Source organism: Herpailurus yagouaroundi, unplaced genomic scaffold, assembly GCF_014898765.1.
Source record: "Herpailurus yagouaroundi ecotype Mexico unplaced genomic scaffold, PumYag 163, whole genome shotgun sequence".
NCBI lineage: Eukaryota > Metazoa > Chordata > Mammalia > Carnivora > Felidae > Herpailurus > Herpailurus yagouaroundi.
The window spans coordinates 13,552,146-13,569,605 of NW_024412404.1; the positions used below are offsets into that span (position 1 = coordinate 13,552,146).

A 17,460-nucleotide genomic window follows, 5' to 3' on the forward strand; every position below is an offset into this window, starting at 1 on the left:
AAAGAAAGAAAGAAAGAAAGAAAGAAAGAAAGAAAGAAAGAAAGAAAGAAAAATGTAAACTCTAGATTCAAGGAAGGAAAGTGGAGGGAAGGTTTTTGGGTATTTTTTCTTACTCCAAAAGTCTTATCAATTGTTTAATTCTGCAAACTGAGAATGTCAAGTACAATGTTTCTTCACTTTTGAATAATGTTTAATCTTTGACTACATTTTAAGTTATTTTTTTTCCCTAGGCAAATACCATTTATATACTTTAGGGATGATATGGAGACATGTCCAAGGAAAACATAATCTTCCTTAACAGATTGGTAATAATGTTCACTTTCTCTCACTACCTCAGAGGTGGTTATTTATATTGTTTGTTACTAATGAACATTTATACTAATACGTGTATGTAATTCAATGTAAGTCATAAATTCAACATAAATAAACATTAGACAAACTAAAAGGAAGACATTTCTGTATATAAAAGTCAAATGAAGTAGAATATATTCCAAATCTATCGTAAGGCCATATAATGTGAGATTAAGTAATACATGAAGATATAAGTTTAGCAAAAAAGTTTATAGTAAGGGTCTAAGGAAAATTTGTTTCATCTTAAAGTTCCTGAGGGAAGATTCTAGCAATACACTTCAGTATATATGCTGAAAATTAACAGAACTGGGTATTTTAAAAAGATATCATAATTGAAGATACCCTCCAGAGCATTTTGCTATTTTATTACTGTTATTTTTTAATTAAAGTATAGTTGACATACAGTGTTATATTACTGCCAGGTGGACAACACAGTGATTCAACAATTCTATATATGCTATTCAATGCATCTTTTTTAAAAAGTTTATTTGAGAGAAGGAAGAGAGAGAGAGAGAGAGAGAGAGAGAGAGAGAGACTGTGTGCACATGGGAGGGGCAGAGACAGAGGGAGAAAGAGAGAATCCCAAGCAGGCTCTGTATTGTCAATGTGGAGCCCGACTTGGGGCTTGAACTCCTGAACTGTGAGATCATGACCTGAGTAGAGACCAAGAGTCAGAAGCTTAACTGAGCCACCAGGCACCCTGCTATTTAATGCATCTTATAAGTTACATATCAAACTTTATTCAATCACTTGAATCTCTGAAATTAAGGCTGTGAAAGCAAAAATGCAGGTCAACCAATGAGAATAGCATTTCTACCGAATTTACTGACAAATATTACTTCCTTTTAAAGAACAAAATTACGCAAAATATTTCAAAGCAATGCGCTCGCTGACTTAAAGAGGGGAAGTTTAACTGTTTTACTATTCATTTACATGACTTAGCCTAAGACCTTATGTTTCAAAATTTAAATCACAACTACAGACTCACTACTGTAAAACAGTCAACTTACGGAACTCAAGTGAAAACAAATAAATAAATAATCTCCTAAGGGTCCTGGTATTGACCTCAACTGCATCATATCCTGAATCTTTTTATTTTTTAAGTAAGCAGAGACACTTAATTAGAAATTTGTAGCAAATCATAGTGTGTAACTGCTGTACTTCTCAAGGAGTCTAAAACCTGAACTGTTTTACCAGGATAGTTTCACGCTAACGTGCCCACACTGTGATTTCTGACCAATCACACAAATGTATAGAACACTGCCAAAGTTGCAGGTGCCATCAGGAGCCTTGGTACTGGGGATTCCAGTCACAACTCAGACTCGCTAATACTCACTGTGCTCAGTGAATCCTAATTTTAATAGGGTTGATCAAAATAGAGGCAATAATTTTGCCTTTAAGGACTCAATTGGATGAAGCCAAAAAGAAAAATCATATCTAGCAGTTTAATCTCATTATTTATTCTAGTTAAAACCCATTTCTCAATTTCTATAGTTTGAAATAAATTTTCTATCAAATAGTAGTTGATAGACATGCCAGCAAAATAGATGCCAATATGTCATCTAGAAGCTCAAAACATCTCTGGTTTATAGAAAAATCTGATAAAGAACACAACACTGCTATTTAAATTAAGATGTCACCCTTTATGAGACTGAGATAATTGGCTTTAATATTAACATTTCTCTAGATGACTGATATATATTTCAAAGTCTAGCTATATCCCTCAAGAAACATTTGAGATTGTACTTCAAAAACCAATTGATGATAATAATATGATTCTTCCAGAAAAAGCAATTTTAGCCCACCATTTCCAAATGATAAACAGTATTTCTACCTAAGGTTGGGGTTGGATCAAGGAGGGGAAGAGTGTTAGAAATAGAAAATTCAGCAAATTTCCCATGCAATTAATGCTCATACTTAATTATTTAGTTGGTGCGTAGATGCCAAAGCCTTGGTAGATATCAATCTTAAACAATCACACTATTCCCAATCAAACAGAAAATGTTGCACAGTTAAAATATGTATTCTTCTTCCCCTGTCCGACACCTGAACTTGCAGAAAACTTGAATTTGAGGTTATGTCAGATAAAATCAAATCGAGATGTTTCTAATTTAGAGTAGTTTAGGAGTTCCTCTCCTGACTCGGAGTTTCCAACCTTTTCAAAGGTAATGTTGCATTTGAGGCAAGCAAACATAAATGACTGTGCAACAGACTGCGGAAGGTGAGTGCTTAAGATACTGTAAAACTTCATTCTGCCAGAAAGCCATTCTCTTTTCAGTCCCAATTCTAACCACGTTAGCTCTGAGAACACCTCCAAATACTTATCATGCACATGTTTTCCTATTTCATTAATTAGATGGCTATAGAGAATATGCATACAAATGAAGATGCTTACCAAAAAAAAATGTGGGAGAAGATTTGATTCAAATAATGATAAAAATTTGGAAGTCTATTGGAGTAACGTTCACTTCAAGGAAATGATACAACTTCACTGAGTGGTTTGTTTCAGTTCTCAGTATCTGATGAAGTATTATCAAAACCCTCAAAGGGGAAAACTGTCAACTCTATTATTTTCTACCACATATGCCTGCACACTTGCTTCAAAACAGCTCTGGATGGGAGAATCTATGTTTTACCATTATTGATTATTTGCTACCTAAATCTAAGAATTCAATTTTGGACTTTGGCCACTCAAATCAATCAGTGCTGAAAAGAAGTGCCATCGGCTAGGCAGTAGTCTTGTGTTCAGTCATATGGGTTATGAAAAGCTTTCCTATTAATTCATGGAAAAGCAACCTCACAAACAAATTTTGAAAAACAAGTCAATATAGCATTTCACCTTCTCTCATTTGGAAAAAAAATTATTAAATGAAAAAAATCGCATCATAGAAACTAAGTTTCACTCTGAGGATCACCAACCATCCTACACTGTTCTAGTAACTGCCATCTCCCAGGAAGCCCTTTAGATGAAGAATTTTAAAATCATTTTTAAATTCAAACACTTATAGGTATCCCTTAAACACCACTAACCATTAAAGACATATCAAGAATTTAAAAATTATAGTTCATGTGTTTCATGCCAGGCACTGTGCTAACTACTTGAATTACATACACCTCTGTAAGTCCTCACTGCAATCCTTGGGGGTAGGTAATACTACTATCTGCACTTTACAGATGAGAAAACTGAAGTTCAGAGAAGTTAAATAAGTAGCCCACGGTGACAACGCTGTGAAGTAGCAGGACAGGTCCTAGTTTGACTCCAGAACCATTATTATGTTATATTGTATCAAATGCACAAAAACTGTTTGCAATTTCTAAAACTGTTAATGGGGACTGGGTATTTTCAGAGCAAAAATAACAGTTCATTATTGTAAAATATTAATCCTGGGGCTTAGCATATATCAGCTCATTTATCTTGAGAAGGAAAGTCTAGTTAATGATGTAGGCGCACAACGTATTTTTATGCTATGACTTGTTCAAAAGCATATTTTAATCATTTTGAAAATGAGTATCACTTCAAGAATGTAATGGTTCTGTTCTTCTTAATTAATAGACATTAGACTAATCTGTCATTGGAAAAACTTTTCAAGTTTGGAGCTTTAAAAAATGCATGTTCAGGCTAAGTGGAGAACCCACTTTTATCAGAATAGGAGAAATAAAATGCTTTGAGTAGTTTTCACAGAACTTTGTATAATCTCAAAGCATGTTAATGTGCTAAAATAATAAGAAAAAGGAAGTTAGTCTGGATCCAAGTCCTCTCCTGTCAAAGTGAATTTCAAATCTTCTTTCATGATGGAAAAGTTCAATATGAACGTGCTGGAAATGTAATGGTTCGTCAGTCATGTTTATGCTTTCAAATCAACAATGATAAATCAAAGGGGCTCAGTTGATCTCAAGTTCAAACAAAAGAGAATCTAAAATAAAAATGTATTTAAAGACATATTTAATAGACGTCTGAATATTTGGGGTAACTAAGTAAACTACACTCTCCTTGGGAGTACTTAATGATTACATTATCATTTCTTTTTTCAACCTGAATAATCAAACACATGAGTTAAATCAATGTACTTTAGTAGTGGTGGAACTTAGAGACTGGAAAGAGACATTATGGATACTCCTCACAGCAATATAATTCAGTATTTGACACCATTCATAAGCTGCATCTGAAGAACAGCTCTATGCTACTACAAAAACAAAATGATTCCAGCCTTTTCACAGGCAATAGGAACTTAGCATGCAAAGGACAAAATCCTGGTTAAGGAAGCAAGCAAGAAAGCCCTCGTCTATTAAGTAACTGCTCATTGACCTTTGGAAGCTTAAAGGATTTATACTAGTGTCACCAACGTGAGTGATATTTACCTATTCTAGGGAAAAAAAAGTTTATTATTTTCAATACAAAAAGCTTATTAACAAGATACCCTTAATAATAGAGTAAAACTTCCTCTTGACTCCTTACTCAACAAGGATATCACCCTTGATAGTCAAAGTTTAAAGAAAACTGGTGCTCTTTTGTCAATTATGGTGGTTGACTACCCAATGCTGAATATTCCAGAGACTTCCAAGCACTTCACCAATTCCTACCTACCTCTTTTCACTTCTCCTCATTCTTTAGTAGGGACACCTATGTGAGGCAACTCATTTTAAATTTTCAAATGTAAACCATACAATTATCATAGGAAAGGAAGAGTTTTTAGATTCCTCCTACAAATTGTTCTGCTATAATTACAGAAGTGGAAGCAATGTACCTCAATCACAGGTGTTAAGCATCTCATCTGATTTATGCTCCTTAGTACTATGCATACTAAGTTGTGCCATGGCTATTCTAAAATAGAATTTCCAGCATTAGAAACATCGATACTGAGACTATCAATAAATAATTCTGTCACAATTATTTAAGTATTTGTTGGTTTGTTTCAGAATGCAGTGAGAGGCAGAAGATAATTGACTATACCAGGAACAGGGTCATTGGTCTGGGGTTTGGTAAGTAGACTTCTAAAAATATATCCCATTTTAAAAACGAAGAAGCCCAGGCAGGAAAAATGTTATATAAAAATTAAGAGCACACTGTGATCTCATTAATTATATCATTAATTATTTTAAAACAAAAAAGATATTCTAATACGATTTAGTTTATATTTCTCTAAAGAAACCCAAGAGTAATGTCTTTTAAAAAATAAATGCATTTTAATAACTCATAAACTACAATTAAAGAGTCTGAGTCTTCAAAGATCAAAAAATGTACTTCTTAGGCTAGTCCTTGAAATTCTCCTTTGCCAGATTACAATCTGTATATTCTCTTTCATGATCTTCCTCGTGTATTGGCTTCCTTTTCAAATTAAAGTTGTTGGTTAGTTCAAAAAAACAAAATAACGAAGTCCTAAAATGTTCCTTTTGTTTCCTGTTAAGCCATTTAGTTGAGCAAAGTGCAACTAAGCAACTGCTTACCTGTATTTATCAGGTAAGAAATTTCAAGAAACAAAAAACATTAATTTTTCACTTGAAATTACCATTGCCTCACCCTTCCTGTAAAGCTCAACCAGGAACATGGCATCCCTACTATGACTGGTGAGATGACTCCATTATACTGCTGAGTATCTCTTATGCAATACAGTGGTAACAGTTTCTTAACCTTTTGTGTGACACTTGATGTTAAAACTTCCCTTTTAAATCATGCGAGGTATTATATTCTCAAGGACCTGTGCAGTGTTTGCATTGTCATATTAAAGATAAAGTATGTTAATTTAAAGTGACAGGAACTGAATCATTTTGAAAGGAGCAGGGGAAGGACATAGGCATGCACTGAACCTTTGTCCCTGAAGCATTACTATGGATTCTGGAATAATTAATTTAAAGCACATGCTGCTGAGTCAGTACCTGCCAGAAATCCTGATCAGAAGATGAGAAAAAGAAAAAAAAATGGACATTGTTTGATTATACGAACAAAAACTCCAAAACCAAATATACATACCACAATACCACAAAGTATTAAAACATATAAAGGACTAAATTTAGATCTGTAATAAAATAACTGAACACCTGGAAACAAGAAATGAGGAATACATAGAAATGTTTCATAGATTATCTGAGAGGTACAATAAAACAAAAAACCCCAACAACTCAACTCCTAGCCTCCCCAAAATGAAACACACAATTGCAGAAAAACTTCACAATACTATGAAAAGAAAATACATGAATAATAATGTTTCTAAAAGGGAAGGAAAACATTTCATTTTTTGTCATGTGAAGTCAAAGCATTTCTTTAATTAAGGTTTCCTAGTAAGATGTATCATGGATGTAGTATTTTAATTTTTTTTTAATGCTTATTTGTTTTTCAGAGAGAGAGAGAGAGAAAGAGAGAGAGAAGGGGGGAGGGGCGCGCGCACACACACACACACACACACACACACACACACACACACACAGAATCTGAAGCAGGCTCTCTAGCTTCGAGCTGCCAGCACAGAGCCCGATGCAGGGCTTGAACCCACAAACTGTGAGATTATGACTTGAGCCAAAATCAAAGGCTTAACTGAGTCACCCAAGTGCTCCAATATTTTTAAACTTCACAGCAAATATGTTGCTTTACCACCCATATGGGCAACCAAACTCAGATTAGTAACTACTCTTAGGAAGAGTTCAGAATGACAACTCAGAAACAGGTTTCCTGAAAAATTATGTTGCACTAAATGAATTACTATTCACATTAGTGATAAAAAGCCAGCCATCATAGAGGATGGCATTTATGAGGCAGTGTAGGTTAGCTAATTTAGCCAGGTATACCACGCCAAAACATCTTCATATATAAAATTGTTTTAAGGATTTTTTTTTCAACAAATAAACTTCACTGGCTGTGAAATAAAATTTGACCCAAACTTACCACACTTTTCAAAACAAACTTAGCAGCTTGATAAAAGTTCTTGACTGTAAAATATACACTATTAGCAATTTACAAGCCTAAGGCTAGGATTGATGTGACAGAGCCTCAAAGGATTTTACAACACAGGGGTGAGATGAATCGCTGTGCACAAAGGACGGCTCAGATATGAGAAATCAAATCAGACGTCTCTCTTCAGTTCATGGACTAGCTATTTAATCCCAGCCAATTGCTCTTTAAGAGGGCACAAGATTTTTATAGCTGATTTAACTGGCAAGAAAAGAAGCATGGAGAGAGCAATTATGGAGAGGATATGCTACTCTGTAGCATTTTCATACAAACTAAGAAAGGAGATAATATATATGACAGCAGCTAACTCCTTTTATAAATTGAATAAAGGGCTCAAAGTCATGGAAGTAGCTATAACTTATAGAGCCAGACACTTTACCATATTGCCCTGATTTTACTGAGAAAGTAACTGATACTCAGAACGGTTAAATGGTCTTTTGCCCAAGGTTTTCTATCAAGTATGTGGCAGAGTCCATACATGAAAATAAGACTGTCATATCCAAAGTCACACTGTTTTCTTCATCTTGGGCTATTACACACTAAGAGGTACAGCAATCCATAATATGTTTTTCAGCATACCTACAACATCTACTAATTATTTACATATAGCTGTCAAATACTTAAATGCTCAAAATGGAAATCCCTTGGAAAATATTTCAGATGCCAAAGTCAGATTTTCTCAGGGCTGTGGTGTGTCACAAAAGAACTAAAGTTGCTAATTTATGAGAAGAGAGAAAAGTGAGAAAATGATTTAAAGGTAATTTAGAGAACTCTGGATGCAAAAGAAGGAAGATGAACAAACAGACTAAAAATAAAACAGAAAACTACAAGATGTCAAAGGATTTCTTGAAATGCTGAATCAGAACTTTGGTGATGTAATTACACTCTAAACTTTTGCTTGTTTAAAGACTATGAGTGGCCTTATTCAAATGATGCTACATTTAACATACAACCAATCAATATTGAGAACAAGTTTAGTTTGTAATAAAAACATTAGTTTCTCTATGACCATGAGCCAAGATCCAATTTTTCAAATATATATAACAGTGCTCACTTTAAGAGATTGTTTCAAATAAAAAGAAAAAACATAGTATTTTTCACAATGCCAGTTGGTGTTCGTGGCATAAGAGAAAATAATGGAGCAAATAAAAATGAGGTTGAAATTCTGTTTTCTAAATTTAAGTATTAAAATTTGTATACTTATTTTTCTTTCTTTAAAAACACTATGTGGTTTCCCAGGTTAAAAGTAGTTTCTAGCCGTACTTTAGCAAAGCAGGAAAAATTAACTTCAAAAAGAAAGTAAAATATTAAGTTGCTTTGTTTTGTTTTTGCACAAATGTCATTAAGGTAATAAAATAAAATAACTACTTAACAAGAGAAATTTCTATTTACAAGTAGGTCATATAGACAAACTGCTTAGATATACGAAAGGTGGTATACCACAGAGCTTAAGACAGTGAACTCTGAAGCCAGGCTACAAATATGGAATCCTGCCTCTCTACCACTTACTAGCTAGCTATATGATCTTAGGTTAAAAAAAAAAAGAAAAAAAGAAAAACAAAAGCGAAGGGGCACCCTGGTGGCTCAGCCGGTTAAGCGATCAACTCTTGATTTCAGCTCAGGTCATAATCCCAGTTTGTGAGATTGAGCACCGCATGGGGTTTTGCACTGACAGCAAAGAGCATGCTTGCTCTCCATCTCTGCCCCTCCCCCACTCACACTCTCTCTCCAAATAAATACATAAACTTAGAAAAAGTTAAATTTTGGGGGCACATGGGTGGCTCAGTCGGTTAAGCACCTGACTTCAGCTCAGGACATGATCTTGTGGTTGCTGAGTTGGAGCCCCACATTTGGCTCTGGGCTGACAGCTCGGAGCCTGGAGACTGCTTCGGATTCTGTGTCTCCCCCCTCTCTGTTCCTCCACCTCTTGCACTCTCTCTCTCTCTCTCAAGAATGAATAATGACTTAAAAAAATTTTTTTTAGAAGTTAAATTTTTATGTATCTCCTTATTTGTAAAGTGATAATGAAAGTAGTAAGTTACCTAAATGAGTGGCTGTGTGGATTTATATGTAAGCACTTAAAAAAAGCATGTAGCACATAATAAACACTCAAAAAGTCTCAGCTATTCTTTTTTTTCATATAGCTATTATTGATAATTCCTGTGGGAGACAAATAGAGTCAAGTATTTTTCATTTAGAGAGTTCACTTTATTATTCTTTTAAGATTTTATTTTTAAGTTATCTCTGCACCCAGTGGGGGCTTGAACTCACGACCCTGAGATCAAGAGTCGCACCGCTCTTCTGACTGACCCAGGCAGGTGCCCCTAGTGAGTTCACTTTAAATTGCAAAAATAAACCAGTGACAACTAATGAGCGAATATGTAAACCCTAAAATAAGTATTGTGGCTTTGAAATTTGTGAGGAGCTTCAGTCTCCCAGGAATTGAAATACAGGTTCTCTGCAATCTGAAAGTTTGCTTCATACTACTTCTCTTTTACGAAAAAACTGCACTAGTAAACTGCTTTCACCAACTGAAAAAAATTCAGAGAGGACTTTTGCTTCTATGAAATGGTAATAGTTTCTTTATGCCAAGTCAGCTTAATGAAAGCTTTCATAGGAATGTTCTACTTCTAGAGAGTGGGGGAAACCTGTGCACTCTCAGAACCTGCTATGCTTTTTTATTTTATTTTATTTTTTTTTTATTTATTTATTTATTTTTTTTTTTAATTTTTTTTTTCAACGTTTATTTATTTTTGGGACAGAGAGAGACAGAGCATGAACGGGGGAGGGTCAGAGAGAGAGGGAGACACAGAATCGGAAACAGGCTCCAGGCTCCGAGCCATCAGCCCAGAGCCCGACGCGGGGCTCGAACTCCCGGACCGCGAGATCGTGACCTGGCTGAAGTCGGACGCTCAACCGACTGCGCCACCCAGGCGCCCCCCTGCTATGCTTTTTTAAAAGAATTTCCCTATTAAAAGAGAACACAGGTGACACACTCTAAAGATGGGATTGGTAGGACAAATAATAACATAGATTGAAAAAAAATGAAGCAAAACCAATAAAATTCTTTCTATATATTTGTATTTATTAATAAAAAAACCTAAACAAATATATCAATTCACCAAGAATTCACCAAGAAACTTGACTAGTTTCAAGTCTTCGGAAGCCAAGAGAGAGAGAGATGTGCCTAATTCACAATGCAGAATTCATAACATCATAACCTGCTATATAAATTTGAGCAGAATTAAAGCAGTTCAAATGAATGTGAGAAGATTCATCAAACTCTTGTCCCATGGGAATTTCAGTCCCTCCCCTCTCCTAGTTTACATTTCCTTGATCTGCAAAACATTTCACTCTAAGAAGACAGGAAACTCCTTACATAACTTACTATGCATGTCAAGAAGTTATACTATCCTTGCTGTACTCCAGACGAATCTCTTATCTATGATATGAAGTAAATAAACAACTCAAATAAAGCACTAGGAATATTATGCTACAGGAAAATATGTGTCCACATTCCACTTAGGAAACCAAGACTTTCCCCTAAAGGGAATGGTATTTTAAAGTTCATTTATCAATATATTTTAAAGGACTTTTACCTAGTAAGCAATTAAAAGCACTGGTTATATTAAAGCTTTGCTTTTTTTTAAAGTTTGTTTATTTTTGAGAGAGAGCATATACATTGCTCACATGCATGAGCAGGGGAGGGGCAGAGAGAGAGGGAGAGAGAGTCCTAAGTAGGATTCTTTGAGGTCCCAGTGCAGAACCCAACGCAGGGCTTGAACTCATGAATGACGATACCATGACCTAACCCAAAATCAAGAGTCAGATGCTTAGCAACTGAGTCACCCAGGCACCCCTAAAGCTTTGATTTTTAATTATGGCTCCCATCTTTTTTTTCTTCTGATAATTTTTTTTTTCTGTTATTAACACTGTAATCAGTCCTTTCCTTTCTAGGCTTTGACCATACTTTTATCTCTTTCACTTGAATGGGGACAATGTCAATTTTTTTTTTTTTTTTTGGCAATGTCATTTTAATTTGATGTAAAATACTTTTCTGTTCCATGTGTACAAATATTCTTGTAGGTATCATAAAAGAGATAGAAATAAAACACATATTAACTCTTTATTCCAAACTGAAGAGATTCTAAGGGGACTATAATTACAAATAATGAAAAATGCAGTCCAGAGGCATGCTTCCTGAAATGTTCAGGGAGTAGTTGGGGGAAAAGGGAACTTGATAGGGAAGGAAGAATAAAAAATCTATATTCTGAAAAAGAAATACATGGTGGAATGATAACAATGAACAATTTAGTTTCAAAGGGCAATTCATTGTTACTTAAAAAAAGAGTATGAACTTTATAAAGTTTTTAGAAGAGAGAAGAAAATTATGTCAAAACTCTAGAGATATTCTTTGCCTAGGAAACAATTTTACTTAAGTAACTATTCAGTTTTCTATCGTAACTTAAAAAAAAAATATATGGTGGTGTTTGCTCACGAGAAAGTTGTCTATTACATACAATAGGAACAGAAACTACAAAACAATTTCTATCTTTGATATGCTGAGGGGAAAAAAGGAGGGGGTAAGAGAAAGAGGAAAATAAAGGGTAACACCACTTCAGCCAAACCAATAAAAAACAACAACTAAATCATTAAATGAAAGAAATATTTGACGATTTTGTAATATAAAGTCTCAATTTAGAAATGATGCTTCATTTTATAGACCAATTATTATGTGATTAAAAAAATTAAATCCAGAAAAAATATAGTTTTCATTAAAGAAATAATCTAAAATTCATGAAGTAACTGCATTAACAAGTCACAAGGAGAATGCATGTACATTGCAGGGGGAGGGCACATTTTTTAAATCTATGATATCTCACACTAAAACAAAACCCAGACTATATTTTGTATTACCATCTGTATAATAGTCCGAATACACTATAGTGATTTTCAAATATCCTTTAGGAGAAAATCTGAACTTTCAAACTGTGAGGCTTTTGAACTCTTAAAACCTAGTTTGAATGTCTTTTAAAATATCACTTATCTACAACGCATATTGTTAAAACGAAGGGACATTGACTATAGCTTCTTTATACAAGGCCTGTATTAGTAGATAGTTTTGAAGTGCATAAATCATGCAAGTGCTAATAATAATGTATTTCTATGACTTTTCTCCAAAGGAAACTGCTACTAAGAGTAAAGGATTAGTGTGCATTAACATTAGGTAGTGCTGAGGTCTGGAAAAAGATCCTCCCCCAAATTCAAAAGCTGCTTAACCAAATAAAGGAATGTTTCCTTTATTTCTTAAGGGCATTTACTAGTTAAACAGGAGTAGAAAAGGAGATAGGCACCAAAGCAAGAAATAACTATCCAATTATTTCTCATGATCATTTGGCCTTCTTTTTACTTTGCATCTGGAGGTTATATGAAATTCAAGCACAAATGAGAATACACCCCCCAAAATGATACTGTTTCTATATTTGTTTTTGCTTTCAGTGACAAAAAGGCTCAAGCGCAATTCAATTAAAAGACAATAAAATAAGGCAGTGTTTCTTACTTGTCAAATGATGTACTTTTATTAAATGGTATGTTAAAAGTTAATGGCGGGGGCACAGATAAGAAGATGGGAGTAAATCCTTCTCTAAGTATTTGTAACTAGTTTCTCTCCCAAGTTAAAAAACAGAGAGAGTCCCATTTAAAAATCAAAGCAAGTTTAAAAGGAAATTCCTCTAGGGTATTAGCTTTGTACTAAATCTGTGGCCATCTGCATTAAATTTACTGTAATTACTATATAAATCTGTTTTTTCAAGAGGAAATTGTCTTAGGATTTATATCCTCTGGAAACTGCTACTTAAGAGTTAAGATATTCTGACTGAGAGAATAAAAGACGTGAAGATCTAAAGGAAAAGAATAAGATCAACAGTTGAATGAGCATTGATCTTTATCATAAATATCAAGTGAAGGACTTCACACGTGGCAAAAATCCCTGGGAAAACTTCTAAAGTGCTTAAACACTGTATGAATGTTGTATTCCTCATTACGCAAAGTTAAAAATTTTTTTATGTTTATTTATTTTTGAGAGACAGAACGTACACGGGGGAAGGGCAAAGAGAGAGGGAGACACAGAATCTGAAAGCACGCTCCAGGCTCTGAGCTGTCAGCACAGAGCCTGACGCGGGGCTCAAACTCACACCATCGAGATCATGACCTGAGCCAAAGTCGGATGCTTAACTGACTGAGACACCCAGGTGCCTCCCCCTTTTTTTTAAATTTTGTTTTATGTTTATTTATTTTTGAGAGACAGAGAGAGGCCCTCATTATGCAAGGTTTAAAAACACAGAAACTACTTTCTTAAACTTCATATGAAATAAAAGACCATTCATAAAGACATAAACTAGAGGTGAACTCAGTTTAAAAATCCTATTTAAGAAGCATAACTTTCATTCCAAAACTAGACCTTCAGGATATATTTGATGAAAATTAATACAGTATTTAAATGAAGTACCTGGCAAAGGGATTAAATATGCATATCACAACATGGATGAAAGGGAATTCTGTGTGCTCTTGGCTAGGGGAGAAGCTGGCAGGCTCAGTTCCACACCCCCGACATGAGTATGCCATTCTTCTATTCTCTTTTAGAACCGGTTCCCCTGGTACCATAAAGCCAACTTTCACATGCCTGAATTTCATAAAGTCATACTTTCAAACATTACACACTGAGATCCCTGAATCTTGCCTTTCCTACTCCCATTTCAGAATGTGATACTTCAGAGCACAAACATTTGCACTACAATGTGTCAACAAAGTCTGCCTCCAAACCAAGAAGTACTGCCATTTTTGTCTCTAGAGCAAGGTGGGCACTCACATACTTTAATGTTGTACTGCAGTTTACTTTAGTTGCTTTATAAAAATAAGTGGAAATCAGAAAAATGCAAATGACACTAATGATAGGAAATGTAGAGCTCATCAATTTAATATGGTTGAGGGGCGCCTGGGTGGCTCAGTCGGTTAAGTGTCCGACTTCAGCTCAGGTCATGATCTTGTGGTTCACGAGTTCGAGCCCCGCGTCGGGCTCTGTGCTGACAGCTCGGAGCCTGGAGCCTGCTTCGGACTCTGTGTCTCCCTCTCTCTCTGACCCTCCCCCCATTCATGCTCTCTCTTTGTCTCAAAAATAAATAAATGTTAAAAAAATTTTTTTTCAAAAAAAAATAATAATATGGTTGAAACAAAGGGGGAGCTTATTGGTCATGCCCAAAGCTACAGATTTCTAGCATCAAGTAGACAGTTACGGGCTGAAATGAAAAAAACTAGAGTGTGTGTGAAATATGAATGACCACTAGGGATTTTATATTTGGGAGATCTCTAGGAATGGAAATTCCCCTATAATATGTAAACTTGCTATTCAACTTGCACATATTCAACTTCTTTATCTGTTTTCAGGTTTACACACACACACACACACACACACACACACACACACACACACACTAGAGGACAGAATTCTCGTGCTACTCTGGATGCCTTCAGTGACCAAAAACTGTGATTTGTTAAACTGCTTTTGTTATAAAATATTATCTGACTTAATGAGTCATATCTCCAAGGAATATGTGATTTGACTAGCTGACTTTTCCAAGTCATCCAATATTTATTGGTCACATCCTGTATGCCAGACATTTGCTGGACTCTGAGTGACACAAAGACAGATAAGACAGGGACCTGACTTGCCACAGACTCTGAAATCAGACCCTGACATCAGTGCCTGTAGTAATGGATACAGTACTTGATTATATATGAAGTGGAGACACCAAGGATCAGAGGGAAGATGTAGCTGTCCTAAAGCAGAGCCAGGGCTCTGAACCTGTCTCCTAACATTCTAGTTCAATGCTCTTTTTGATCATTCATTCTTTTAGAATATGTGACTTTAAAAAGAAGATACCTACAGAGGGAGGCATGGGGCTACCTGAATGCGACAGGTAATTGTTAGGCTGGAAGCCTTGACTAATATCTCAGCCCTGAAGGTGACCACTCATTCTCTCCACTTGTGCAAAAGACCTTAGCATTTGTATCTTCACCTTACAAGTATATAGAGATTTATGTAATAATGCAGGATTGACACAACCTGCAAGATCAGTTTCTACTAACCCTGACCTCCACCCATTTAGACCCTCTTGTAATCCTGCCTTTTCCAGCCACTGCATGATTATCCTTCTGATTTCCTTCTCTTTAAGCTTTGTAAAGCCATCCCGGGCTTTCTCTTCTTTCTGATGTGCTTTCTTCCTCCTCTTTAAAATTGACTTTTTACTTTTCTTTCTGACCCTGTGTAATATTTTCTTTTTGTAGAAGTCAGCCTGAAAGGGAAAAACATGTTTAACTGACTGCTTTGAGATAATAAAATTGAAAGTTTTGTTTTCTATATTCAAGAATAATTTATTATGCGGTTTATTTGTGCATAAAATAAAGAATTGAAAGTAAGTATAATGAAAATGTATATGTAAATGTGAGGTGGTCTTCATAATCATTATAAAAGCATGAGTAAAGACTTGTATAATTTTCTAGTTAGGATTATTGCTATAGAGTATCATAGTTTGAAGAAGGTCAAATCAAATAAGTGTTTTTACAAGAAATGCAAATGTAGTATTGAGGGGCTTGTTAAACTTCATGACGGCAATTGAATTAAAATGCAAATATCCACCTACACTGAATTAGCCTTTATTATATACAGCAGGCTCCCTATGAGTGCTACCTTACACGGAAAAATGTAGAAAAACCTTCTGCTTGATTTTTTTCTGTAGAAGTATATGAAGGCACTTACAGGCCTTCCAACCTAAGAAACATGCTCTTTTGGTAAGATAAACAAGCATTCAGAAATTTCTCACAAATAATTCTAGAGGAACTTAAAAATATTATTAGTAAACGACAGGATATATATGTTAAGTGTCATAGCTTGCTCACCTTCCCATCAAAGCGTTTTATTATATATTGATCCAGACCCAAGTCTGTAAAAGAGGAAAAAACAATATTTAATCAATGATTATAACTCAAGTAAAACATATGAAATGACAGCTGTCTGTCATTTCCAGTCATTCAATTATATATACTAGATGGCTTAGCCACATTATTCAAAGGCTATGGGAATAAAGAAATTTTTCCACTTTCAGACTCAAAGTTTAAGTGCTAAAAGATCCAACCTTTATTTTACACATGAGAAAGTAAGGCTCTGAGAAGATAGAGTATAAAAGTTCATGTGCAAACCTGTTCATCAGTACAGCCAAACTAGAACCCTAGACTCTTTCAAGGGTGGGCTGTTTTCATTACATCAATGTACTATATTACCTTTAAATCAGGTGAAGGATATCAGTTTAATCTGAATGCATACATTTTTTGTATCAAGTTAAAGAGAGAATAGTATAACAAACTAAATTTTGCAACATGCCTAATGAGATACAAATAGAGCATCTTAATATTACCTTAAAAAAAAGTTTATTTATTTATTTTGAGAGGGAGAGAGAGTGAGGGAGGGGTAGAGAGAGAGGGGGGAGAAAAAGAATTCCAAGCAGGCTCTGCACTATCAGTGCAGAGCCCATCTTGGGGCTCAATCTCACAAACTGTGAGATCATGACTTGAGGTGGAATCAAGAGGTGGATGCTTAACTGACTGAGCCACCCAGGTGCCCCTAACATTACCTCTTATCTATCTATCTACTTATTTATTTATTTTTAAAGTTTTATTTATTTTTTTAAAGTTTATTTATTTTGAGAGAGAGTGTGGGAGGGGCAGAGAGAGAGGAGAAGAGACAGAATCCCAAGTAGGCTCCACACTGTCAGCTCAGAACCTGATGCGGGGCTCAAACCCACGAACCACAGATTGTGACCTGAGCCAAAGCTGGAAGCCCAAGTGACTGAGTCACCCAGGCATCCCCCAGGCATCCCCCTGAGCCATCCTATTCATTTAATTTGAGAGAGAAAGACGGTGCAGTGGAGGGACAGAGAGGGAAGAGAGAATCCCGAGCAGGCTCCGTGCTTTCAGTGCAGAGCCCAAGGTGGGGCTAGATCTCACAAACCGTGAAATCATGACCCGAACCAAAATCAAGAGTTGGACACTTAATCAACTGAGCTACCCAGGCATCCCCCTAATATTACCTTTTATTCATTCATTCATTCATT

General features: G+C 35.4%; 1 protein-coding gene across 6 annotated transcripts in view; it reads right to left on the bottom strand.

The window, feature by feature from the left end:
- MICU1 (mitochondrial calcium uptake 1) overlaps positions 1 to 17,460 on the bottom strand; it is a 260,341-nt gene that overhangs the window by 128,221 nt on the left and 114,660 nt on the right. For 3 of the 6 annotated variants that reach the window (XM_040485336.1, XM_040485334.1, XM_040485335.1), the window contains 2 exons: positions 16,250 to 16,293; positions 6,226 to 6,237 (listed from right to left, as the gene is read on the bottom strand). The exons of 1 other annotated variant lie outside the window; for it this stretch is intronic. In XM_040485336.1, coding sequence (XP_040341270.1) covers positions 6,226 to 6,237; positions 16,250 to 16,293 — 56 coding nt within the window. The remainder of the gene's footprint in view (positions 1 to 6,225; positions 6,238 to 16,249; positions 16,294 to 17,460) is intronic. 2 more of the 6 variants (XM_040485338.1, XM_040485337.1) reach the window with 1 other exon arrangement.